We start from the raw sequence: 27746 nt of genomic DNA on the forward strand, positions 1-27746 counted from the left end.
CGGCCTTTGTGTCTGCCTTCTTCCACTCAGCATGTTTTCAGTGTTTATTTGTGTTATAGCATGTACAGTACTTCATTCTCTTTAATGGCTGAATAATATCCCCCAAGTTTAATTTTGTACCTTAAATGCATTTCTTTTTCCTCAAATCAAAGGACAGGGGAGATTGATCCACTGGTCAAGTATTACCTAATAAACAGCTATACAAGATTCAGTAGTATCACCCTTTTCTTAAGGAGACAGAAGCAGCATTTTATCTATTTATTTTTGTGGGGTTTTTTTTGTTTTTAGTAGACTTTATTTATTGGAGTATAGTTGATAAGAAGCATATTATTATAGTAACTAATATTTACTGTTAATCATTTTTTAAATGAAATATCCACACTTACAGAATCACCACACAAGAAAGCTTGAAACTAAATGATGGCAAGGATTTCTCAAAACAGAGCGTTAAGTGAACAAACAGCATTTTAAAAACAGAAGTCCACAATGGCAAATGAACACAACAGACTTGACCATGCAATTGTACTGGGTCCATCAACTCTTCTGACCATGAGGTTACAATCCAGTACCCTCGAACAGGCACTGTGCTGAAAGATTCTGCCTCCAAAGTACAGATTTACTTTTAGTCTGTTCACTTGGAAAATCCTAATATTAAAATCTGTTTCTTTCCTAGTTAAAAACTTGAATTTTAAGTCATCTATTCGCTCCAAATACCAGACCACCTGACCTGCCGTTTGAGAAACCTGTATGCAGGTAAGGAAGCAACAGTTAGAATTGAACATGGAACAACAGACTGGTTCCAAATAGAAAAAGGAGTACGTCAAGGCTGCATATTGTCACCCTGCTTATTTAACTTCTATGCAGAGTACATCATGAGAAACGCTGGGCTGGAAGGAGCACAAGCTGGAATCAAGATTGCCGGGAGAAATATCAATAACCTCAGATATGCAGATGACACCACCCTTATGGCAGAAAGTGAAGAGGAACTAAAGAGCCTCTTGATGAAGGTGAAAGACGAGAGTGAAAAAGTTGGCTTAAAGCTCAACATTCAGAAAATGAAGATCATGGCATCTGGTCCCATCACTTCATGGGAAATAGATGGGGAAACAGTGGAAACAGTGTCAGACTTTATTTTTCTGGGCTCCAAAGTCACTGCAGATGGTGACTGCAGCCATGAAATTAAAAGACGCTTACTCCTTGGAAGGAAAGTTATGACCAACCTAGACAGCATATTCAAAAGCAGAGACATTATTTTGCCAACAAAGGTCCGTCTAGTCAAGGCTATGGTTTTTCCTGTGGTCATGTATGGATGTGAGAGTTGGACTGTGAAGAAAGCTGAGCGCCGAAGAATTGATGCTTTTGAACTGTGGTGTTGAGGAAGACTCTTGAGAGTTCCTTGGACTGCAAGGAGATCCAACCAGTCCATTCTGAAGGAGATCAGCCCTGGGATTTCTTTGGAAGGAATGATGCTAAAGCTGAAACTCCAGTACTTTGGCCCCCTTATGCGAAGAGGTGACTCATAGGAAAAGACTCTGATGCTGGGAGGGATTGGGGGCAAGAGGAGAAGGGGACGACAGAGGATGAGATGGCTGGATGGCATCACTGACTCGATGGACATGAGTCTCAGTGAACTCCGGGAGTTGGTGATGGACAGGGAGGCCTGGCGTGCTACAACTCATGGGGTCGCAAAGAGTCAGACACGACTGAGTGACTGAACTGAACTGATTCGCTCCAAAAGGATAATACCATTTTAAATTAAGGTATCTTTTTACTTGGATTTTTAGGCACTATGTACAAACAATTTGGTACTTTCTTTTCAAGAAACAGAGGGGGAAGATAAACTGGATGGAGGGAAAGAAAAAAGCAAACATGCAAGAAAATTTGTAATTGAAATTTTAGCTAGCAACCATCAGAACCAATGACAAAATCAAATTTCAAGCAAAAACTACTAGATTTGAGTTTTCCCCCATACTAAGGGTACATAGAAAGGTCTAAATTAAAGCAGAGGCTATGTGGCACACTTAAAATTGGGTTTGGATGACCTGGGAAAATATCATAGAGAGATGTGGAAGAGGACACGAACTGTTTCTTCTGCCTGCGCAGCACCCCTTCTTATGATAAGAGAAGCTCTCCTTTTCATTTGTACATAAATCATCTCTTTCTCATTCTTACTCCACTACTTCAAGTAAGGCCAACCTCTGCTGGAGTCCCAGGAGAGTCTAGGCACAAGCGTGTGACTCAAGCAAGGCCAAACATTAATCACCGGAGTTTTGCTGGAACAACTGAGAAATGAGGACTAATTCTCAGGGATTACCATTAGGACAACAAAAATAAGATTTAAACCTCTAACGGTGATCTTAGTCACCATATGGATCTGCCAATGTCAAAGTCAACCCAGAGGTAAAAAGAGCCAAATGTTTAGACAAAAATAATTCCCAAGGACATCTGAACTGCTGGATCCTGCTAGACCTAAAAATCTAAAACGTAACCTGATAATTCCCAGTTATGTCACCTAACATACTATTGTTATTGTTTAAATTGATTTGATTACTTTTTTTTCCCCTTTATCAGCTGCACCTGCAGCATGTGGGTTCACAGTCCCCAACCAGGGATGGAACCCATGACCCCTGCATTAGAAGTGCAGAATCTTAACCACTGGATCACCCGGGATTAGATTTCTGACACTTGAAAATGAAAGTTCTTGACAATATAACAAAACAATATACAGTTAAGTTTTTAAGTGTCTGTACCAACTCATGTGAAAAACCCTGGACAGATTTTAATATTTAAGTGGGACTACCCTAGTGCTACAGTGGATAAGAATCTGCCTGCGAGAATCTGTAGGGGACAGTGGTTTGATCCCTGGTCTGGGAAGGTTCCACATGGTCACAGAGCAACTAAGCCTGGGAGTCACAACTACCAAGCCTCAGAGCCTGTGCTCCACAGCAAGAGAAGCCACTGAAACCAGAAGCCTGCACAATGCAACTGGAGAGTAGCCCTCACAGCACACAGAAAGCCTGGACAGCAAAAAGGACCCAGTGCAACTGAAAATAAATCATTTAAAAAACAGTATTTGTCCATGTATGGAAGAAATCAACACAATACCATAACGCAATCATCCTTCAGTTAAAAATAAATTAATTAAAAATAGTAATGATAATATTTAAGTGGGCTTATTCAAAATATAGGCCTTGAGCCATGCTCACTTTGAGAGATTCTGGTGGGGCAGGGCACATAACAGAGAGGCAGTCATCTGCAGAGCAGTCAAAACCAAGACATAAGAGGCAGTACAATTTTACTCCTTGAGAGAGTCCACATGATGAAAAGGAGAAAATCAAGCTGGTTTCAGGGGAGCCATAAACAAAATTCAGAGAGGCAGGAGCTCTAAACTGCAGGCACTGGTTTGTGATTGAACCTCTGATCAAGTGAGCAGCTCAAGGTAGCACCCTCCAGATAAGATTTAAAGATGGTTAAGATTTTCCTAGGCAATACCAGGGAAGCCAGTAAAAAATAAGTTGTTTGATACATTTTATAAACTGCACTATAAAAAGAAATACTACAAATTAGCACTTTGTAAGAGGCTTTCCCTCATAGAAGAAAACAGTCCTTTTTCCTCAATACAAAACCCTACCTTATATACCTATGGCTGATTCATACTGATGTATGGCAGAGGTCAACACAGTATTATAAAGTAATTATCCTCCAATTTAAAAAAATAAATTAAAAAAATACAGTAAAAAATAAACTCCCTACATTAAAAAAATAATCAAATAATTCTTAAACAGTAATAGTAAATACTAATGAGTTCTTATGAGTCAGGGTCTATATGAAGCAGCTGAAGTGCACTGGCTGAATCCACCCTCCAAACATTAGAGGTCAGTTCAGTTTAGTCGCTCAGTTGTGTCTGACTCTGCGACCCCCATGGACTGCAGCACGCCAGGCTTCCCTGTCCATCTTGAACTCCCAGAGCATGCTCAAACTTATGTCTGTTGAGTCGGTGATGCCATCCAACCATCTCATCCTCTGTTGTCCCCTTCTCCTCCTGCCTTCAATCTTTCCCAGCATAAGGGTCTTTTCCAGTAAGTCATTTCTTCACATCAGGTGGCCAAAGTATTAGAGTTTCAGCTTCAGCATCAGTCCTTCCAATGAATATTCAGGGTTGATTTCCTTTAGGACTGATTGGTTTGATCTCCTTGCTGTCCAAGGGACTCTCAAGAGTCTTCTCCAACATCACAGTTTAAAAGCATCAATTCTTCGGCACTCAGCTTTCTTTATAGTCCAACTCACATCCATAGATGACTACTGGAAAAACTGTAACTTTAACAAGACAGACCTCTGTTGGCAAAGTCATGTCTCTGCTTTTTAATATGCTGTCTAGGTTGGTCATAGCTTTTCTTCCAAGGAGTAAGCGTCTTTTAATTTCATGGCTGCAGTCACCATCTGCAGTGAGTTTGGAGCCCAAGAAAATCAAGCCTGTCACTGTTCCCATTGTTTCCCCATCTATTTGCCACAAAGTGATGGGACCAGATGCCATGATCTTAGTTTTTTTAATGTTGAGCTTTAAGCCAGCTTTTTCACTCTCCTCTTTCACTTTCATCAAGAGGCTCTTTAGTTCCTCTTCACTTTCTGCCATAAGGGTGGTGTTATGTGCATATCTGAGGTTATTGTTATTTCTCCCTGCAGTGTTTATTCCAGCTTGAGCATAAACATTAGAGGTAGGTCCTAAATTACTGTCCTCCTCTTATAGATAAAACAACTGAGCAATAGGAGAGGAATTCTCCCACAGGTAGCTAGCTGGGAAAGTGACCGAAGTGGGATCTAAACCAGGCCATCTGACTCTAATGACCCCATACTTAGCCATTCATTCTACTGAGCTTACATTTTTAAACACCAAGTTATTCTGGAATACTGGTAATTTTTTCCCCTGAAGAGAATTTTTCAAAATGATTTAAGAGGTTCTCTATCAGACACCTACTGTGGGATGGACTATTAATAATCCATAAGAACCTGTCAGAATTTACATCCTGCCTTATGAATTATCACAGTTGAAGGAGAAAAAAATGGGAACTGAAACAGGAAGAAGCCTTTACAGAAAACGGATAACATTAAATTGTAAGGGTTTTTGTTTTGTCTTATTCTGAGCCTAGGAAGGAAGATGTAGTATAATGTTAGCATGATCATCTAAGATTTTGGCCACCATGACTAAGAATGTACATCTTTGTCACTATTTATATAATAAATGCAACTCTGTGTTCATGCATATAACTAAACAATTTCTTAAATGAGGTAAGATGGAAACAGTTAAGTGAAACTTAAAGTCCAAAGTCTAAAAGCTACTGAATTCAACCCACTCAGTCAGAACTTGTTGAATTATATTTCGTCTACTGATACTCAGATGAATGGCAGTGGAAGAAAGAAAAAGAAACTCGAAGAAGCAAAGAACTGAATTCAAAGATTATGTCATTAAATTCCAGGTATTTGATACAGTGAATAGATCAGAGGTAATCTCAGTTCCATATTTACTTGTGATTTTCACCTTTCCCCATTATTTACCAATACTGAATTTACTATATTATAACAAAGCCTGGCTTAAAAAACATAATAATTTCACATTCCTATAGCAGCAGATCAGTAACGCAGATCCCATAGCATAAGCATGTCTGTAAGCTAACAGCCATTCCTCCAGAGAAAAGGAGTCAAAGAGAAACACAAGTAATTCATGTTAGTAAAAAGTTTCTAAGGATGGAGGAGCCTGGCAGGCTACAGTCCATGGGGTCGCAAAGAGTCGGACACGACTGAGCAACTTCACTTTTTCTTTTTCACTTTCTTTCAAGGGCACAGGAACCATACCCTGGGCACAAGCGCATCCTGCCTGGTGATTCTACACCATGGAGTTAGTTACAATTAATTTTCTTCCCTTCTAGAAGTAAAGAATCATTAGAGTTGTCTCAAGCATTCACCATTTCGAACAGAAGACGAACAAGCTTCTCAGACTCTCCTCTGTATTTGGAAGTCAGAGTTGATGAAGAGACATTGAAGAATGTTGTCTTACATTCCGTTGCTACTGCTTTAGCAAGGAGGGTCTTTCCTGTGCCAGGTGGGCCCACCATTAACACTCCCTGTTGGGAATATAACAGTGTCAGCAAAGGTTTGTATGTCGTTGTTCTAATTCACAAGAATTCCATTATTAAGAATCAGTCTTCAACCAACTTACACGTAATACTGAGATAAGTTAAAGACAAAGATAAACAGAAGGATATTTTATCACAAATTTATTTTTTGCATTACAAAAGTAAGGTAATTACACATTATTAAAAATTTGGAACTAAGAGATGAGAAAAAATATAATCAATATTATAGTACTGATATCATACCCTAACACACGTACCATTAGGATCTAGATATATTTCCTGCTAGTCCTTTTGCTCAAACAAATTAGTTGATTTTTTTTTACATGGTTGTAACTCCAGGTATGTCTAGAATTTTGTATCTTGCTTATTACTTAGCATTTCAAGAATTCCAAAAAACAAGTACAGAGCGAGCCATTAGCACATTTCCCAAATCCAGGAGTTATTTGGATACTTTTCAGATCAGCGTGTGACTTTTATGAAGTACTCATTAAGGTTTCCCTGGTGGTTCAGTTGTAAAGAATCCGCCTCCCAAAGCAGGGGACACAGGTTCAATCCCTGCTCTAGAAAAATCCCACATGCTACAGGACAGCTAAGCCCAGGCACCACAACTACCAAGCCTGTGCCCCAGAGCCCAGGAGTCGCAACAACCGAGCCTGCGGGCTGCAGCTACTGAAGCCTAAGCACCTTCCTAGAGCACGTGCTCTGCAACAAGAGAAAGCACCGCAATGAGAAGCCCGGGCGCCGCAACTAGAGCAGCCCCCAGCTTGCTTCATCTCGAGAGAGCCCACGTGCAGAAATGAAGACCCAGTGAAGCCATATATAAACTTTTTAAAAAGGAGTACTCATTAGATGCAGATACGTCTTATTAATTTCTTAAGAACAATTCCAAGAAATACAGATACAAGTTCTGCAACACAACATGTAAAATGGAGTATTTTTGTATTTAGGCAACTTGTTCATATTTGCTAAGTTCATTATAAATCTGCTATGTGTATATCTTTTCAAAGATCACACTGCATCTGTTTACTATTCTGGAAACCTTGCAATAGTTTTTCATCTGAATAACACAACATATTTAAATTTTTCTGTACCTGCTCTACGTTCTACTCCCCCTTCCCTCAACACAGGTAAATATTGGCTCTCTACACAACGCATTTGCCGTTTGCTTTGACAATGTTGTTAACAGTAAGAAACTTACTTTCCATGGTCTCCTAATGCCTTTAAAGAATTCTGGCATCCACATTGGTAACACCACAGCTTCCTTAAGCAACTTTTTAGCTTCTACTAAATCAGCAATATCATCCCTGAAAGAGAAGATATTTGATTAAAACCTTAGACCACATATTTAGTTCAGTGCAGTCATTCTTGAGAGTCACTGAAAGCACATGGTTTTATGTTGCCGACAGAACGTGAAGCCTCTTCCTAGGCGCGCGGGAACTAACACACTGTGACGAGCTCCTGCCACACCGGCCAGTACACACACAGGGCACAATCTGCATCTTCAAGTCTTGGCACTCATGATTTTCAGCTTGGTGAATGAGAACACAGGTCTATAGGCCTACTCTTTATTATTATGCCATCTTATTATAAATTTCTGTTCTTAAAATGCTCATTCCATAAATTCCATAGTTTAGAAATAATGAGCCCACTAAAAAACAAACATAAGAATAAACATAGCAGAAAGCAGACACAGGTTGTAATTCAGCTGCTTCGCCCCCTACTCTACCAAGAGGTGGACAGCAAGGTTAGTAGAAATTGCCACAAAATCATCATCAACCACAAGACCACCACTACTGCAACTACGAGTACACATGGCGTGATAATATATTACAATACATGACGTGATAATATATTTTAAAATATCCCCAAAACTGCACCTAAAAATAAAGTTTTAACAAAAAATATATAACTGAATGTGCCTAACTTTGTGGGAAATGGAACTTTAGAACTTGTGATAAATTTTAGTTCAATTAGATATAGTATCTATTTTTTAATAATTTATGAAGTATAGTTGATTTACAATGTTATGTTAGTTTCAGGTGTACAGGAGGGTGATCCAGTTAAATATACATAGAGCATCTTTTTTTTTTTTTATTCTTTCCCCTTATAGATTAGTACAAAATATTGAGTATGGTTCCCTGTGCTATATAGTAGATCCTTGTTGATTATGTATTTCATATATATCACTGTGTAATATGTTAATCCCAAACTTCTAATTTTATATTAATAAAGTTGAGAACCACTGCCCTAAGTAAGAGGATATAGGAGCAATATGTATTGTATAAACCTAAAGATAACCAGCAATACATATGCATAAGAGTGACTGCCGTTTTACCTTTAAAGAATGTCCCCAAAAGAAGATGAAATTTTTGTGATCTTGTTCACATTCTGTACATAGGATTTTTAAATTTAATAAAAGTTTCATTATTTATTTCATTAAATTAAAAAATTTAAACAAAAACTGGTACAGCCTGAATCAAAGTGAAGTCTTTCATTATGTGTCTTCTGGTTCTATCCTCAAAGACTGATCTTCAGCGCATGCCCATTTCTGTTCCAAAAAGCAACATCCAGTTGTTTTGCTGTGCTATAACTTACCATCGAACATTGGGATTCTGAGAAATTATATCCCTTTCCAAAGCTTCTACTAAGTCCTTATCGTACCCAGTACTATCAAATTTATTTGTCTCTGGTTCTGTAGCTGCAGCAGGTGATTTGTTCTACACAAACAGAGGAAAAAAACATGAGCTTAAGATTAACTCAAACACTGTATTTCATTTCTATGAATCAGAAAGAAAGACTGGACTCAAGTGACATTTTTATAAAAGTTAATGTAACAGTACAAGTAATAAGGACAGAATCAAAGACTGTTAAGTCATCATTCTACATCAACATCAGAGTTTCATACTGAATTTTTATTTTTATGTAAAAAGTATGACAATGGTGTTAAACAAAAATATTATGCATATGAACTGACAACAGAAAAAATTAATATTGAGATAAATTGTGGTCACTAGTGAATATTAGATATGTATATTTATCTCAAAGCTTTAGAAGAGAGAAGGTTAAGGACAGATGGTTTCTTTAGGTAAGATGATAGGTTAATCTTTAACACCTACTCAGTTCCTACTGATGCTCCAAAAACACTTTTTGATTATTCCCATATTCCCCCAAGAGACACCTCAGCCCTTAGAAGAGATTTCCTCCCATCCTCTGTGATGTCAGTCATTAGGGCCACAAAGCTGCATGCGAAAGCACTCCAAGGCACAATGACAAACTCACAGGACACTGCAGGATATCTCAAACTTTTGAGAGAAACACAAAAACATCTATTTGAACACTGGGTGGACTGCCAGCTCAATGAAACCTAATAGAGAGCCCATAAACAGGTCCACACGAATATTCCCCCCAAATTTTTGAGAATGGTATAAAAATTTTATTGAAATATATATTATTTATAATGTATTAATTTCTGCTGCACAGCCTAGTGACTCAGTTATACATATATATATTCTTTTTCATATTCTTTTCCATTATAATTTATCACAGGATACTGAATATAATTCCCTGAGCTTTTCAACAATCCTTTTCAACAAATGGTGTTGGAGCAACTGAATATGTATGGGCAAAAAATGAACCTTGAGCTAAGCCTCACACGTTACATAAAAATCAACTCAAAATACATCATGGACTTATATGTAAAACATAAAATTATAAAACTTTTAAGAAAAAAATTTTTAAAAATTGGGATCTAGGGATAGGCAAAGGGTTAAGAACTTGACAACAAGAATACATTCTATAAAAGGAAATACTGCACTTTACCAAAATTAAAATCATTTGCCTTGTGAAAGATCCTGCTAAAACAATGAAAAGACAAACTACACACTTAAAAAAAATCTGCAAAATATATATCTGACAAAGAACTAATCTCTAGAATATATAAAAAACTCTTAAAACTCAACAGTAACCAAAAAAAGTCATTTGTATAATGGGCAACAGACCTGCCCATTATAGAAGAGACATTTCTCTGAAGAGTCTTGGTTCTGTGCTCTTATTTCCTTTTCTTAAGTCAGCTTGTACAGCGACTGTTTAGAAGAGTAGACTAATTCAGCATAGACTGTTAGATGGTTGAGAAGAACAGCACTGGGGACTTTACATTTGCTATAACCCAGTTTTTACTTTGCCCAGGTGGTGTGGAGGGGCCTTTTGGTACAACGAGCCAAACAAATGATCCAGTGCTTTACCATTTCACAGGCTAGGTATGTGCCTCAGTCAAGGGAGTGGGGAGGTGGAAGAGAGAGGATTGAAACTAAATTCTTAGAGTCCTATCTGCTTCTTACTGCAAGGGAGCGTAAGCATTCAAATAATATTAACTAGCACTGAAATCCCGGTTTATAAAGCTCATTCCTCACTAACAGGAACCAGGGAACTAACAGGAACTAACAGGAACCTTGTTTCCTGGAGAAGCAAGGGTAAATACAGGAGGAGCCTGGAACACACTATTTTGTCAGAGAATGGTGAGTACATGTTAAAAAGACTTAAGATCCAGCTTCAAGGGTCTCCCGCTCCTCAAATCCTGGACAATTTAAGCATCAGAAAGATAGTAACAAATTTTAATTCATTGAATAAAATAAGAATCCATGAGTCCATATAGATAAAATTAAATAAAGGGGAAGAGATAGAGCTTTTTCTTACAATTCAAAATCAATTAATTAAAGAAGAGATAATAGCATTAGAAAATGATTTTTCAATTGTCAGAGGAGTAAATGATTCAGGCAAGAACTGGTGGATGCTGAAACAAATAAAATTTTGATGAGAAACAGGATATTTATATAATCTCAAAAGTATCTCCCCACAAATGACTATAAAGGGAAAAAGAGTAACTTTATAGTGGAGAGACTTGGCAGACGCCACCCTAACCAAGTGATCCAATTTATCACAAGTAACAGCAATAAACACCCTGTGTGCCTCCTTATATGATATGCTGAGGAGAACAAAACTTCACTTCAGTGGCACTCCTGCCAAGAATGCACAACCTTAATCTAATCACAAGGAAACATGAGGTGAACCCAAACCGAGGAACATTCTACAAAATAACTCTTTAAAAAGGCCAAAAAAGATAAAGGCTGAGGAAATGTTCACATTAAAAGACGCTAAAGAAACGTGACAACCAAATGCAACAAATGGAACATATGCTTCTATATTGGGTCCTGGCAGGCGGGGGGGGGGGGGGCTATAAATGACATTATTAGAGTGGCAAAATTTTACAAAAGTCTGTGGATTAGATAACAGTACTGTATCAATGCAAAATTAATGATTTTTGATCACTGCTTTGTGTTTGTATGAAAAAAATGTCCTAGTATTTAGAAAACCAACACTAAAATATTTAAGGGTAAAAAGGCATGATTCCTACACTTACCTACCCTCAATGCTTCAGGAAAGATCAAGTATACAGAGAGTAAATGATAAAGCAAAAAGGGTAAAATATTAATAAACGGTAAAAATGGGTAAAGAATATGTTTCTTTATTACCAAGATAGAAAGTTACAAAAAGCAACCAAAAATATTTGTTGAATACTGAGTAGGAAAAATCCTACCCCAGGTGCAGTGTGACTATGGTTTTATTACAGTAGCAGATTTAATTCCTAAAAATTATTAAAATTTGTACAGTCTTCACTTTTAAGGTTAATAAATAACTTTTTAACTTATAAAAATCAGTAACATTTACCTTTTCTTCTCTTCCTTTATTCTGTTCTTTCTTTTCCCGACTACGAACAGCTTTCCCTCTGTCATTGTGAAGATTGTGTGTGGATGGACGGTGAACTCTGACAGCTGTACTTGGACGGTTACCCTGTGGTTTAGGGTCACTGTACTGAGAAGACTGGCGCTTTCTAGGTCCTGGTGATGGTCTAATCAAAGACAAGATCATGAAACTCATAATCAACTCTTGGAGTTGGTACAAATATAGAGGAACACACACAGTGTGTATATCAATCTATGCAGTGGCAATAACTGAACACAAGACAGAACTGCAGGTCACTGAAAGCTAAGATCCAGCACTGAAACTGGACATGTCTGTGGTGCAGTATGGTTACATGGCAGAAACAAAGGAAGGCAAGTGATTACCACCTCGCTTTTGAAACGAAACACCTGTTGTATAGCAAGGATAAATGAAAAAATAGCTTGATTCTTGAAAACTGAAAAGAGAGCAAAATAATCAGAGAAGGGAGTTTTATCAAACGAAAAAGAACAAAGCAAGGTGTAGAAATCACATTTATGTACTAACATACACACAGCTTGGTACCATTTTATTTAGAATATATCATAGTTCTCATGTTTTAATTAATAAAATTTAATCATTTTTCATTAATCATTTTTTAAAATCATTTTAAACACAAGCTGGAATCAAGATTGCTGGGAGAAATATCAATAACCTCAGACATGCAGATGACACCACCCTTATGGCAGAAAGTGAAGAGGAACTAAAAAGGCTCTTGATGAAGGTGAAAGTGGAGAGTGAAAAAGTTGGCTTAAAGCTCAACATTCAGAAAATGAAGATCATGGCATCCAGTCCCATCACTTCATGGGAAATAGATGGGGAAACAGTGGAAACAGTGTCAGACTTTATTTTTGGGGGCTCCAAAATCACTGCAGATGGTGACTGCAGCCATGAAATTAAAAGACGCTTACTCCTTGGAAGGAAGGTTATGACCAACCTAGATAGCATATTCAAAAGCAGAGACATTACTTTGCCAACAAAGGTTCGTCTAGTCAAGGCTATGGTTTTTCCTGTGGTCATGTATGGATGTGAGAGTTGGACTGTGAAGAAAGCTGAGCACCGAAGAATTGATGCTTTTGAACTGTGGTGATGGAGAAGACTCTTGAGAGTCCCTTGGACTGCAAGGAGATCCAACCAGTCCATTCTAAAGGAGATCAGCCCTGGGATTTCTTTGGAAGGAATGATGCTAAAGCTGAAACTCCACTGCTTTGGCCACTTCATGCGAAGAGTTGACTCATTGGAAAAGACTCTGATGCTGGGAGGGATTGGGGGCAGGAAGAGAAGGGGACGACAGAGGATGAGACGGCTGGATGGCATCACTGACTGGATGGACGTGAGTCTGAGTGAACTCCAGGAGTTGGTGATGGACAGGGAGGCCTGGCGTGCTGTGATTCATGGGGTCACAAAGAGTCGGACACGACTGAGCGACTGATCTGATCCGAATCATTTTTCCATTAAAAAAACCCGATACAAGCACTGGCTATGGATAGTTACAAGAACTCATGTATGGTGCTTTGCCTTTATGTAGATCACTTCACCTTTATTTTTGTGGCAGAATTGAGATCTCTCAAATACTTATTAGGCTCCTACTATTATGCTTCTAGACTTGGTTGGGGTAAGATGAGCAATAAAAATGGTAGGGGAGTCCTGTACTCAAATACCTCAGGTAGAGTTAATAAAGAAGATACACAAGACTAGGCAAATATACCAGAAAATGTGAAAGAGACCTAGTGCTGTGGCAATGGGAATGGCCTCTTGAAGACACAAAGCAAACTGGATCTGGAAACACCCTTCTACTTTAGGAGTTGACCTAAATAAGATGGTACAACTGCAGATAAGAAAATGAATGAGGAAAAGCAAGAAAGCAAGATAAGCTTAATCTACATAAAGGTCATAAAGACAAACTATAAAGATACAATGATAAACACTCAAGGACGATACTGGAGCTTCCCTGGTGGTCCAGTGGTTAAGAATCTGCCCGCCAATGCAGGGACACAGGCTCAATTCCTGGTCCCAGAAGACTCCACATGACACGGAGCAACTAAGCCTGTGCTCTGCAACAACAGAAGCCACTGCAAAGAGAAGCCTGCTCACCACCACGAAGAATAGCCCCCACCTGCCACAGCTAGAGAAAGCCCTCACATCGCAACGAAGACCCCGTGCAGCCAAACAAATAAATGTTTTTTGATAAATGAAAAATGAACTAAAAACAAACAAAAAAAAGATGATACTGAACAGATAAGCTGGTTCAGTAAGTAGATCTAAATATCACCAGTTCAGGAGGCTTGGCTGTTAGCTGACTGTCACTGAAAAGGTTTTAGAAAGACCAGTCTCATAATGAGTAAGATACACTGATGAAAGAATCACAAAAAACAGGGAGGCGTTATCAAGGCATAAGATGAGAGCCTAGCTTATGGAGTGATGATAAAAGTATAAAAGACACACTGTGAAAAAAGAGACCCCTAGATATCTTTCATATTGAGAAATGAGAATTTGGGAGGATGATAAAGCCAAACCAATGTACTGATTTTTATGAAAGGAATGATGGGGGTTCAATTTTGAATTTAGAAACTTGGGTAGCCAAGTAGGGATACTGTTTTAAAATATATATTTTTTCCCTTTAAAAAAAATAGACACTGAAATATATTTAAGTAATAAAGAATTTGAAAAAGTCACGTGTGTGTGTGTGTGTGTGTGTGTCAGTCACTTAGTTGTGTCTGACTCTGCGATCCCATGGACTAGACCCGCTAGGATCCTCTGTCCATGGGGATTCTCCAGGCGAGAATCCCGGAGTGAATTGCCATTCCCTTCTCCAGAGGAACTTCCCAACAAGGGTTAGAACCCTGGTCTCCTGCATCGCAGGCAGATTCTCATCGTTTTTGAGTAGCTCAAATGGTAAAAGTCACCTGCATCCCCACTATCCAGAGTTAACCACTTAACATTATTTTCTTATAGTTGCCTTTCATTTAAACAAAACTGGAACCATTACACATACATACTCCCTGGAGGAGGAAATGGCAACCCACTCCAGTATTCTTGCCTGAGAATCCCAGGGACAGAGGAGCCTGGTGGGCTACCACCCATGGGGTCACAAAGAGTCAGACACAACTAAGTGCCTAACACACACATACATACAAATGCTCTTATTTTTCTCTACTCATTGTATCATGAAGCATTTTTAGTATCCTTTCCATCATTACCTCACACATGACTTTTAATGGCTAGATGGCAGTCAGTCACATAAAATGTACCACACTTAATCTACTTTTTGGGGGGCAAAACCACATGGCTTGCAGAATCTTAATTCCCTGACCAGGGATCGAACCTGTGCCACCTACAGTGGAAGCAGAGTCCAAATCACTGGAACACCAGGAAAGTCCCTTTATCCACTTCTTACTGCTATTCATTCACCCGAGAAATAATTTACTGAACTATTACTACTGACAGGCACTACTCTGAATTCAAGATAAAAATTAAAAAAAAAAAAATAACTTTAATAAAAGCCTTTACTCTCACAAGTTTACACAGCAGTGTGTATGGGGGGCAGATGGGGTTTCAATGAAGAAATAAACAGTACATCAGATGATGCTAAGTGCCATCTAAGAAAATATAACAAAGAAGGGTAGGTGATATGGAATGATACAGGCAGGCTGATCAGAGAAGGCCTTTCTGAGGCAACATTTAAGTTGAGACTTGAAAGAAATTCGAGAACAAGCCATCACACACCTGAGCTGAAGGAAAGCTGAGTGCAGAGAACTGAGGTGCTTGCATCTGACTCGTTCAAGAAGGCAGAACTGCAAGCAGTGAGGCCACAGAGGTGGTGGGACAGGGGCTCACGGGGTGGCGCTGAGGGACATGCTGAAAACTGGGTTTTATCCAGTGAGGTGAGAAGATGTTTGAGGGACTTCGGCTGACTTTTAAAAGACAGTTTAAAAGAATTATACCTAATGGCTTTATACTATTTTTAATCGTTCCTCTGAAAGCCTTCAATGAACCTCCTTGTACAAACATGTTTGTGCACAGCACTAGAAGAGAATGCAGGATCGACTGACTCTGTTCCTAAAATGGGATTAAAATTAAGGCGATGTCATGGTTACAATCCCCAACAGAGTTGAAAGAATAAGCTCTCTCCAGTACTTTTGCCTGGAAAATCCCATGGACAGAGGAGCCTGGAAGGCTGCAGTCCATGGGGCTGCTGAGGGTTGGACAGGACTGACAGACTTCACTTTCACTTTTCACTTTCACGCTTTGGAGAAGGAAATGCCCACTCCAGTGCTCTTGCCTGGAGAATCCCAGGGACGGTGGAGCCTGGTGGGCTGCCATCTATGGCATCGCACAGAGTTGGACACGACTGAAGTGACTTAGCAGCAGCAAGCATGAGTACAGATTAAGACTAACAGAAAAATAAAGAGTTTTGAGGGATATTCAGCTGAGGAAGCCAAGTTAAATAAATTACAGGAAGAAACAAAAAGGTGTAGCAAATAAAGTCAAAGAGGAGGACTTTGTAGCTAATAGCTATCCAGGGCGTTTAAAATCAGAGACAGAACAAAATATGGAAGAAAGCCAGAAGCAATAAGGAGGGACCCTACAGCTCATCATTATAGACTTTTCAAGATGAAAAGCTCATTTAACAACTTTCTACTACCCCAAAGAGAGAAACCTCCTGCCTCCTCTTGTTAAGATTGCAGCAATCAAACAGTTCATTAAATCTGAAATCACCTGAATAATCACTGGGCACATCTATTCACTGGAAAGTTCTTACCAGTAACTGAGAAAGGGGTTATGGTGCTGTTACAGACTGAGTTTTTGTATTCCTCCCAAACTCATTATGCTGAATTCCTAAACCCCAGTGTAATCATTTGGAGTAAGGAAGTAATTCAAGTTAAATAAGGTCATAAGGGTGGGGTCCTGATCTAAGAATTAGTGTCCTTATTAAGAGACACCAGAGAGCTTGCTGTTTCCCCTGCCATGTGAGGATGCAGAGAGGAGGTCAGCTACTCAAGAAGACTCCTCACCAGAAACCAAACTGGCTCACACCTTAAGCTTGGACTTTCTATAGATTTAGAACTGTGAGAAATAAGTTTCTGTTGTTTAAGTCACCCAGTCTGTGGGATTTTGTTACGGCAGCCAGAGTGACCAATACAAGGGGAAAATGATGATTCTCCAGAAGGAGGGACAAAAAGAAAGTTAAGCAGGAGTAAAACATATTTATAGGCAAGATAAAATAAAAACACAACTTCACTCATCTTTTATTAGTTCTACTTTGGAAATTAAGAAAAAGTAAACATAGATGTGGAAAATTTTTCAATTTATTTATAATAAGATAAAAGGGGTTAACTAGTGTAGGTTATATTCCTTAAAAGTGCAGCAAATAACCCTTTAAAAACAGCAAAGAATAGGGTCTAAGATGGCTTATAAATCACCTATGTTTAGGTAACTATAAAGAGCAAGGTACTTTACCTATTTAAGCTTAAGTTTTCTCATCAGAAGTTGGGGCTAACAGTTTAGTACCTACCTTCTAAGTCTGTTTTGAGGATTAAATAATATATGTAAAACAACTGACATGGTACTTGGCAACACAGTAAATGTACAGCAATTGTCTACTATTAGGATTAAAAAAAATGATACAAAGTTATATATTATGGATATAGCACAACTACAACCATGAAAATAAACAATGTATAATAAACAATGTATAAAGGACTAGAAGTTGCACTAGGATGACTGTATCATTTCATCTCCACTTTTATGAATTTTCCTGTTTTTCTTTAATGAGCCTACTGCTGTAGTTTTGAGGGTTTTTTTTTTTTTTAGTGAATTCTAAAATAAAACAGAATATATACACACACACACAGACACACATATATAAAAGTACTTAAGAGTAAGGGTAAAACGTAGTAAATATTCAGAAGGTATCACCGTCAATAACAGAATAGTAGTACTTGTATCTGGAGCTGAAAAAAATGAAAGTGGCTAAAAACAATCAATGCCCATTAGTCAATCCTAAACTGGAGAAGAAACACTTCGGTATGGTACTTTTTAAAGTGTGATCCACCAACCACTTGGATTAGAATCGCCTGCAGACTCCTGGGCTCCCCTGCTATTATACCCGACTCTCTGGGATTGAAACCCCAGAATCCACATTCTGAATGAGTTCACCAAGAGATCTTTATGTATGCTAGGGTTTGAGAATGACCAATATGGCAGAGAGTGCTATCTTTGTAACCACACACATCTGGGTTCAAATCTTAACTCCACCAGCTACTAGTTTTGTGATAATGGGGAAAAGTTACCTAACTTCACTGTATCTCAACTATTTTACCTGAAACACAGAGAAAATATAACTAATTATTTGGAAGGCTTATTGTGAAAAATAAATACGATAACGTGTATTCTGTATTAGTGCTCAGAACCACATGAGTACTTAATACCTAGCACCTGTCATAAAATGTAGTCAAGGAGTAACAGTTGCAATGATAGAATCTTAAACATCTAAAAAGCACCTGAGCAATGTTTTAATGCAAGGCTCTCAAACTGGTTAAGGGGCAAAGAAACTGAAAGTCACTGTTCTTTGTAGAATGCTATTGTACACTGCTGCTGCTGCTGCTAAGACGCTTCAGTCGTGTCCAACTCTGTGGACTGCAACCCACCAGGCTCCTCCGTCCCTGGGATTTTCCAGGCAAGAGTACTGGAGTGGGTTGCCATTGCCTTCTCCGCTATTATACACTAATATATTTAAACACACAATACAAACTAAGAAATCTATTGTGTGAGTAAAACAGATAAATGACATCCACTTGCACTCCTGTCAGTTAAAAAAAATATGCAGTGGAACTAAGCATAATTGGCTCTTTTGAGCATTTCAGTAAATAGAAACTTTCACTAATTGTTCATTTGCTGGCACCAGGTAATAGCAATCTGGAAATAAAAATGTCAGAATAAAACCTATAATTGAGAACATTTTATCTTTTTTTCCTGTTAACTAAAAAGCCCACTTTTCAATTTTAGCAGCAGTGTAGCTTGATAAACAGCAGTGTTCTGTGACAGCTTTTTGAGAACTACCGTTTCAGTCTAATTTCCTCACTTTACATAACAAAATCTGAGGTCTAGAATGGTTATACGCTTTTCCAAAGCTACAGACAGTGGCAAAGACAGACCTACAGCCCAGATATTTCAGTCTCCATCCCCATGTTCCTTCCACAAGGTGTATCTCTACTCCTTTGAGCTCATTCACAAAAGAATATGTCTACCTAAATTCCATTTACTGAAATGGGTCACAGAATCACACAATTCACAATTTAAGTTACAAACGGTATTTAAAAAAACAAACCCTTGCCCATTCCCGTCTCTCAGCCCCTCAGTCCTCCTGGACAGGACCGATGCGGATCAGTTCTGTGTCAGTTTGTTTCTTAAAGGGTCTCCACTTACCTTCGTTCGGCAGGTACAGGCAAGGACCAGACTTCTCCCTCAGACGCTGGAAGCTCGTGTTGTGCGGCTTTTAATGGAGTGCTGTCTAGTTTAAAGCTCTCTAGTGTTTTCATGATATCCTTAACGTGTTTCGCTTCCACATTTATTTCCTGCCAAACCTAATTTCAAAGGAGAATATGGTTCTTTAAATTTCTATAACTAATAAATCACTGCCAAATTAAGTTGGGCCATTTATTAAGAATGCTAGAAGCCTCCATTTTGACATCAGGTATCCAGGAAACCATACCAAAATGTTTTGTTGAAATTTTAATAATGGCTCATAAATTCTTTATTTTTAATTACAAAATTAATTCTGATACAATGAATGAAGTGTTCTGGCTAATTAGGCCATTGTCACTGACTTGTGACGACGTGCACTGTAAGTCAAAGTGCACAACAAATTTAAAAGTTAGCTGTACCTTTAAAGTCTGGCAAAAATATTACTTCTGCAAGTTGTGCTTTGATGGTTCTTATGCTACTTAACTGACTTTAAAAACGCTCATCAGAATTGACTAATTTCACAATTCACTAATGGAATGCATCCCACAGGTTGAAAAATAAAGCTTCAGAAGACAAATGGCTCAATTTACATACAACCTATATATATATTCTTAAAAGCTGCCTTGACAACTTTAAAATGATATATATTTCATACATATATACATACATATATATACATATATACACATATGAAAGAAATGAAGCTAGCAATGTTTGGTTTTAAAACTAAATGATTTAAATATCCTTTCTCTCTCTCTGCTTTTTTTTAAAACCACATTTAATCTTGGCATTTCCCCAGTGGCCCAGTGGTTAAGACTCCCCCTCCCAATGCAGGGGGTGCAGGAATGCAGGTTCAGTCCCTGTTTGGGGAGTTAAGATCCTACACGCTTTGGGGCCAAAAAATCAAAACATAAAACGGAAGCAATGTTGTAACAAATTCAAGAAAGATTTTAAAAAACACACTCAATCTTTTATTTATATTTATTTTTGGCCATAGCACGTACCTTGCAGGTTCCCACAACAGGGATTAAACTTGTGTCCCCCACAGTGGAAATGTGGAATATTAACTACTGGACAGCTAGGGAATTTCCAATTTAAATATTCTCATAAAAAACTTTAGACTTCTTAAGTAAAAGTTGCTGGCCTAAGAACAAAAGGTCTTAAAAGTCTTTCACTGGCAAATTTAAGACACTTTACAAAATACTTTCCCCTTCTAATGTAAAATATGAAGAGGCAGATTTAAGGAAAGAGGTTAAGTTCAAAGAGGTAGACTATTTTTCTGTTAAAGAAATTAAGGACAAATATGGAATATTATTAAAAAGGCAGTTTAGCAGAACTTGAAGGTAATATTCTATCTAGAAGATCAGCTCAAAAAGACTATTAATTTCTATAACATTTCTCTCCTGGGACATTGTTGAACCTTATTATAAATGACACATCCAACTGGACGTGTAAGTTCTATAGTTTCTACCTATAAATTTCTTCCTTCATGGCTCAGTGATAAAGAATCCGCCTGCAATGTAGGAGCTGCAGGAGACTTGGGTTCCATCCCTAGGTCGGGAAGATCCCCTGGGGGAGGGCATGGCAACCCACTTCAGTATTCCTGCCTGGAGAATTCCATGGACAGAGAAGCCTGGTGAGCTATAGTCCATGGGGTCGCAGAGAGTCAGACATAACTGAAGCAACTTAGCAAGCACATAAATTTCTACTGCTCCTCAGTGGCTAAAATTCCTCACATGGGATTCAAGTATGGTCTGATTTACAATGTTCTATAGGGAATATGGTACATGTGAGATTCAGGTGTCATTTGCAGTTTCAACAATGGCTTAATAAAGTCAATTCTAATTTTACCAGGTCAAAATGTGATCTAGAAAAAAATTTCAAAACCATTCCTATTAGATTCCAAAAATTAGAATAATTGAGTAGAACCTATCATACTGATGATGGTGAATATGACACACTGTTTTAAGTAACATTATATACAAATCCATATAAGAAATTATACAGTCTTTATGCATAGCTGCAAAGCACCATCTATTTAAATCTGAGTATTTTAAACCACTGAAACAAACAGCAGTCACGAATCTTACCTGTTGCCATTTCTGCTGGAGGTATGTATCTTTGACTGAGTACAGATACTTGTTCATTTGGTCAAGAACTCCCTGATAATAGACCATTGCAGAGTCGTAATTTCCCAGCAATGCATATTCACGGGCCAACTTCACATTCTCACTAATCATAAGAAGACTCATGCTCAACTACAAGCTAAAAAAGAAAGAAACATTTCATATTAAGTCTTTCAAAATAAGTACTACAAAGTTTTTTAAAAGCATGCTTTCCAAGGATCCCTGAAGAAGCTTGCTTTCACACACACTATATTTTCTATCTCTGTACATTTGCTTATGATAATCTCCACTCCTTCAGAGAAATTTCTTAGTTCCCACAGTCAAACCCTACCTATGTGTCAAAGTCCCACTCAGATCAGTACCAATTTTCCCAGTATGTCTACCTTCCAAACTTGTCAGTTCAGAATGTCCCTCCCCCTTCTAAAGTCCCCCGGTACGTGACTGGGGACCTTCATCTCAAGGCACTTGTCCACCTTGAATCTCTGAGAGCAGGAAAAGATCTGAGTTGGTAACTTCAGTGCATGAAATACAAGTCTTATGGAGTATCTGCAGAACAAATGTAGAATGTTAGATGCTGTTTTTGGAAAGCAGTGTGAAACAGAGAAAACACATTTTGATGTTAGAAGACTCTTGGTAGAACTGTAATCCTGCCACCTTTGTCAAGCCCTTTATCTTTTCTGAGCCTTAGTTTTTAAATCTGTAAATTGGGATTGTTACTACTTCTTTTTTGTTTTTAACCACACCACACAACTTGTGGGATCTTAGTTCCTCCAACAGGGATTGAATCTAGGCTCTCAGTGGTGAAAATGTGGAGTCCTAACCTCTGGACTGCCAGGGACTTCCTGAGTAACCATACTTCCAAGAGTTGCACTATGAGGAATAAATGACTATTTAAAGTAGCCAGCACACTACTTGGCAAAGAGTAGGTCTTCAGTAAATGCTAACTGCACCTTCCCTGAAACTTTCCAGATGCAAAAACCAAGCATAGTCTTTGTACTTAGTAGCGTGTGGATATATGAATACAGGGTTTTCATAGCTGGGTTTTTACTTACCCTCCAGACAGCAGATAACTTCAATGACATAAAAATTGGTCCAGAAAATAAGGGAAAACTGGTCAACTTTTTATGAGGTAGAAAGTGAAAGTGTTAGTCGCTCAGTTGTGACCGACTCTTTGTGACCCCATGGACTGTAGCCCGCCAGGCTCCTCTGTTCATGGAATTCTCCAGGCAAGAATACTGGAGTGGGTTGCCATTCACTTCTCCAGAGGATCTTCTTGACCTAGGGATCGAACCCACATCTCCTGTGTCTCCTGCATTGCAGGTGGATTCTTTACCAGCACCAGGAAGCCACCACCTCAATTTTGAAAACTAATTAAGAACAATACAGAGCCTATTTCACTTAAGACCATGATGTGGTAATTTTAAATAAAACATTAGCTAATTAACAATGTATCAACAAGGACACGCATGCACGTGCACAACACACACACATATACTCCACGATCAAGAAGGTTTATCCATATAAATAACCTAAGACCAGAAAATCTACCTTATAATTCCTCACACTAACGGACAAAAGAACTACATACAAAAAAGAGTAGCACATAAACGGCAATTTATGAAGGGGAAACCCAAATGGTTAACACGTACAGATACCAGTAATAGAAGAATGCAAATAAAGTGTGAGAGACCTCTTTTACATTTACTAGATTAAAAAAAAAAATTAGTACTGGCAAGAATTTGGGGAAAAAGACATCCCCTCATATACAATTTGTGGGCATAAACTCCTACAATCATTTTGGAGAGCGATCAGGTAGTACTTAAGAAAAATTATGTACGCAGCTATCCTATGATGCTGCCACCCTACTTTTCAATAAATATTCCAGGCGAAGTTTCACAGAGACCCACCAACGAACTTGTTTTCGGATGTTAATGACAAAACTGTTTGAGATATCCAGTAGTTGGAGGTAATCTATTTCCTGCTAGGGAAAAGATAAGGAAGTATGTTGCATGCACTAACAAATACTATGTAGCAGACAGAAGCAATGAAGAAAATGTACAAATAGTAACATGGATATATTATCAAAATACAGGGTTAAGGGAATTTCCTGGCACTCCAGTGGTTAGGACTTGACACTTACTGCCAAGGGCCTGGGGAGTCAGTTCCTAGTCAGGGAACTAGGATCCCACAAGCTGCTCGGCCGAAAAACAAACAAAAAATACAGGTTTGGGAGAAAAAAAACAAAACAACACAACTTAGACACAGAACAAGGTCTAAATCCCCAATACCATTTTATAGACTTAAAAATATGTTATGTTTATATGTGGTATATAAAACACTTTTTCAAAGGACACATACACATCCAAGAAAATAAATATATTACAGTGTCTATGGAGGGTAAGATAGGGAAATATGAGTGGATAAAGAGGATGAAGGGTAGGGTTAGGGTTAAATAACTACAACAAAAGAAGTGCCTTATGCCTCTCAATAATCACAGACAGCCTGTAAGACGGCTCTCAATGACCTCTGCCTCCAGGTGTCCATACCCCTGTGTAATCATCTCCCCCTGAACCTGAGCCTGTAACAAACAGAATACACAAAAATAACGAAGTGTCATTTCTGAGATTACACTGTGACATCTGCCTTGCTCACCATCTTCTGCTCTCTGGCTGGACCACTCCAAAGGAAGCTACCCTGCTTCGAGTTGACCATGCATAGCCTCATGAGGCAAAGATCTGACGGAAGCCCAAGGGCAACAGAGGAACTGAGGCCCTCAGTCCAATGGTCCAGAGACACTGAATCCTGCCAACGATGCCGTGAGGGAGTGGGGAAGTGGATCTTCCCTAAACCGACCCTTGAGATAACTGCAGCCTTGACTGGTACCTTGACTACAGCCTGTGAAAGACTCTGAATCAGAAGCACCCAACTAAGTTATGCCCAGAGCCTAACCAAAGAAACTGTGAGATAATAAATGCTTACTGCTTTAAGCCATTTAGTTTTTGGGTAATTTGTTATGAAGCAATACAGCTATGAACTGACTCTATAAGTAATTCAAGACTGATCATCTGCGGTCCAGAAGAAAAGGAAAAAAAAAACAACAAACAAATCCCATGACTTTCTGGAGTCATGACACAGATAATTCCCACCTGAATAAAAGCTCTGGGTCAGGGACATGGCTCTCTGTTATTTTATGGATATATCCCCAGCACCACGCGGCCTCGCACACAGCAGCCACTCGGGAAATCTCTGAATGAATGAGTGCTGCCAGGTTCTGTCTCACTACTGAGATGTCTTACCTTTGTCCAGTTTCTTAGCCTCAGCTCTCTCACATTCCCTGATCCTCAACCCATCCCTACCGCAGCTGTGGCACTGCTTGGCTCTGAAGCTACATATGCCCTAGAGCGACACCCAGTCTGGGCAACAATGTAAGAAGAGCACAGCTGGGGCCTGTTAGAAGCTGTCAGAAGACGTCCTGCTGGCAGAACATCCTTGATCTGGATAAGCACAGACAGCAAACAGACTCTGGCTCTTTCATCCTCCCCACCCCACTCCACCCCCACTTAAAAAAAAAAAATCTAAATTATTGCCCTTTTGTTTTTCTGAGGGCCAGGGTTCACTGTCCCAATACTCACAGAGGTCACTCCAGGCCTTCTTTGAAGGTTCTGTGTTATGGATACTTCTTTCTACTCAGATAAAATTCCTAAGGAGTTAATGAATGGGCATTTCCTAACAAACAAATGTAAAGTCAACCCAAGGCCACATTAAAAATGACCTAAAAATTCTTGGTTATCAAAGAAATGATGGGTTTACTGAAAATGTATTAAAATACCACTCAAAATCTAAATGTCAGACAAAAAATAAATTTTCCAATTCTTTTAGCATCTCTAAGACACTCTTCTCAAATGAATGTCAACATTGTAAGTTTACAGGAATCTTCAATTTCCAAATATATACCCTTAGCCAGTGCCTGCATTCTCAGTCATGTCCGACCCCACACTGGCAGGCCGATTCTTTACCACTGAGCCACCTGGGAAGCCCTGGTGGCTCAGTGGTAAAGAATCCTATCCACCTGTCAATGCAGGAGATGCAAGTTCGATCCCTGGGTCAAAAAGATCCCCTGGAGGAGGAAATGGCAACCCACGCCAGCATTCTTGCCTGGGAAATCCCATGGACAGAGGAGCCTGGCGGGCTACAGTCCATGGGGTCACAAAGAGTCAAATATGACTTAGCCAATAAACAACAATATATCCTTATCACTGCCAAAATTACACTTCAGGAAGACAGAATTTGGGTCTACCTGACACAGTATCTGGCAATACTTGAAGAAATGAATATATATGAAGAAAAGCCTTCAGACCAAATTTTAACCACAATGAACTGAAAACGCTACCTATTGATTCAATTAATAGAAAATGAAATCGTAAAATTATAAAAATGAGACTGTCCAAAAACACACTGCTGGTTTTTAAAGAGCGATTATTAAAAAGAAAAATAACCATAAGTATAGGTTATGCGTACTTTACCTGGATAAAAAATGTAAGTTTTTCCTTTATATGATCCTGTAAGAACCACCCTTTTCCTTAAATGTCCTGAGTATTTATTTTAGTTTATGACGAAATTCATTCATTTAACCTAAGTAAGATGCAACATGAAATTTTAATTCAAGTAACAGAGCCTCCTGATGAGGGTGAAAGAGGAGAGTGAAAAAGCTGGCTTTAATTCAACATTCAGAAAACTAAGATCATGGCATCTGGTCCCATTCACTTCACGGCAAATAGATGGGAAAAGTAGAAACAGTGACAGATTTTTTCTTGGGCTCCAATATCACTGCAAACTGTGACTGAAGCCACGAAATTAAAAGGCACTTGCTCCTTAGAAGAAAAGCCATGACAAACCTAGACAGCATATTAAAAAGCAAAGTCATTAGTTTGCCGTAGTCTGCATAGTCAAAGCTATGATTTTTCCAGTCTTTCTGTATGAATGTGAGTTTTGGATCATAAAGAAGGCTAAGTTCTGAAGAATTGAGGCTTTTGAACTGTGGTGTTGGAGAAGACTCTTGAGAGTCTCTAGGACAGCACAGAGATCAAACCAGTTAATCCTAAAGGAAATCAATTGGAAGGAGAGATGCTGAAGCTGAAACTCCAATACTCTGGCCACCTGATGTGAAAAACCGACTCACTGGAAAAGACCCTGATGCTGGGAAAGAGTGAAGGTGGGAGAAGGGGACGACAGAGGATGAGATGGCTGGATGGCATCACCAATGCAATGGACTTGAGTTTGGGTAGGATCCCGGAGTTGGTGATGGACAGGAAAGCCTGGCATGCAGCAGTCCATGAGGTTGCAAAGAGTCAGACACGACTGAGAGACTGAACTGAACTCAACTGAGGAGAAGGGTCGACAGAGGATTAGATGATTGGATGGCATCATCGACTTAACAGACGAGTCTGAGCAAACTCTGGGAGATAGTGAAGGAAAGGGAAGCCTGACATGCTGTAGTCCATGGAGTCACAAAGAGTCAGACACAACTTAGCAACTGAACAACAGAGTCAAATTATTTTAAACACTAAAAACTCAGTATTACAACAAAATTTCTAGCAAACTTGATGCGATGCTGTGTAGTATTGCTGCTGCTAAGCTGCTTCAGTCGTGTTCAACTCTGTGCAACCCCATGGACAGCAGCCCACCGGGCTCCTCCGTCCACAGAATTCTCAGAATACTGGAGTGGGTTACCATTTCCTTCTCTGTAGTATCTCTATAAAGAGACAAAGTATCTTTACTCCTCCAGGATTAGGGAAAGCAGCATTCACAGAGACTGAAAAAGGTTACAGATCCAAATATCTGAGTTCCAAGATTTCTGTTCTCTGCCCAGAACAAATACCGGACCTTCCCAATTTCACACCTAAACAGGATACCATGCCCACTTAATTTTTAAAGGAATCTTAGACAGGGTTCCACTCTCACTACAGTTTTTACTGTAATGTGCAAAGGTCATTCATTCAAGAAATGTTACGGAACACATACTGAGGTACAAGGAATTGCACTGAATACAAAAATAAGACAGACCTTGAAATCCTTGAAGTTTAGTGGGATATCATTTTATTTATCCTCAGTGTTTTTTTCTTTGCTAAGTAGGGGGAAACAAGCGCAGAACATTATTAAGCACAGGCTAAAAAATCAGTATCAATGTTAAAAAATATTTACCTGCAAAACTAATGTCCTAAATTAAAAACAGATGAGGCTCAATTAT

The 27746-nt window shown here is 38.8% G+C and overlaps 1 protein-coding gene across 3 annotated transcripts in view; it reads right to left on the reverse strand.

Annotated features, from left to right (window-relative positions):
* Positions 1-27746, reverse strand: part of KATNA1 (katanin catalytic subunit A1) — a 34318-nt gene that overhangs the window by 4614 nt on the left and 1958 nt on the right. For 2 of the 3 annotated variants that reach the window (XM_061428269.1, XM_061428267.1), the window contains exons 2-7: positions 21464-21638; positions 19335-19492; positions 11856-12036; positions 8727-8848; positions 7330-7435; positions 5961-6119 (exon numbers count right to left, since the gene is read on the reverse strand). In XM_061428269.1, the coding sequence (XP_061284253.1) occupies positions 5961-6119; positions 7330-7435; positions 8727-8848; positions 11856-12036; positions 19335-19492; positions 21464-21625 (888 nt within the window). In that variant the 5' untranslated portion in view covers positions 21626-21638. Of the gene's footprint in view, positions 1-5960; positions 6120-7329; positions 7436-8726; positions 8849-11855; positions 12037-19334; positions 19493-21463; positions 21639-22551; positions 22778-27746 lie in introns of those variants that run through there. The other variant, XM_061428268.1, reaches the window with a different exon arrangement.

The sequence above is a fragment of the Bos javanicus genome, chromosome 9 (assembly GCF_032452875.1).
Source record: "Bos javanicus breed banteng chromosome 9, ARS-OSU_banteng_1.0, whole genome shotgun sequence".
NCBI lineage: Eukaryota > Metazoa > Chordata > Mammalia > Artiodactyla > Bovidae > Bos > Bos javanicus.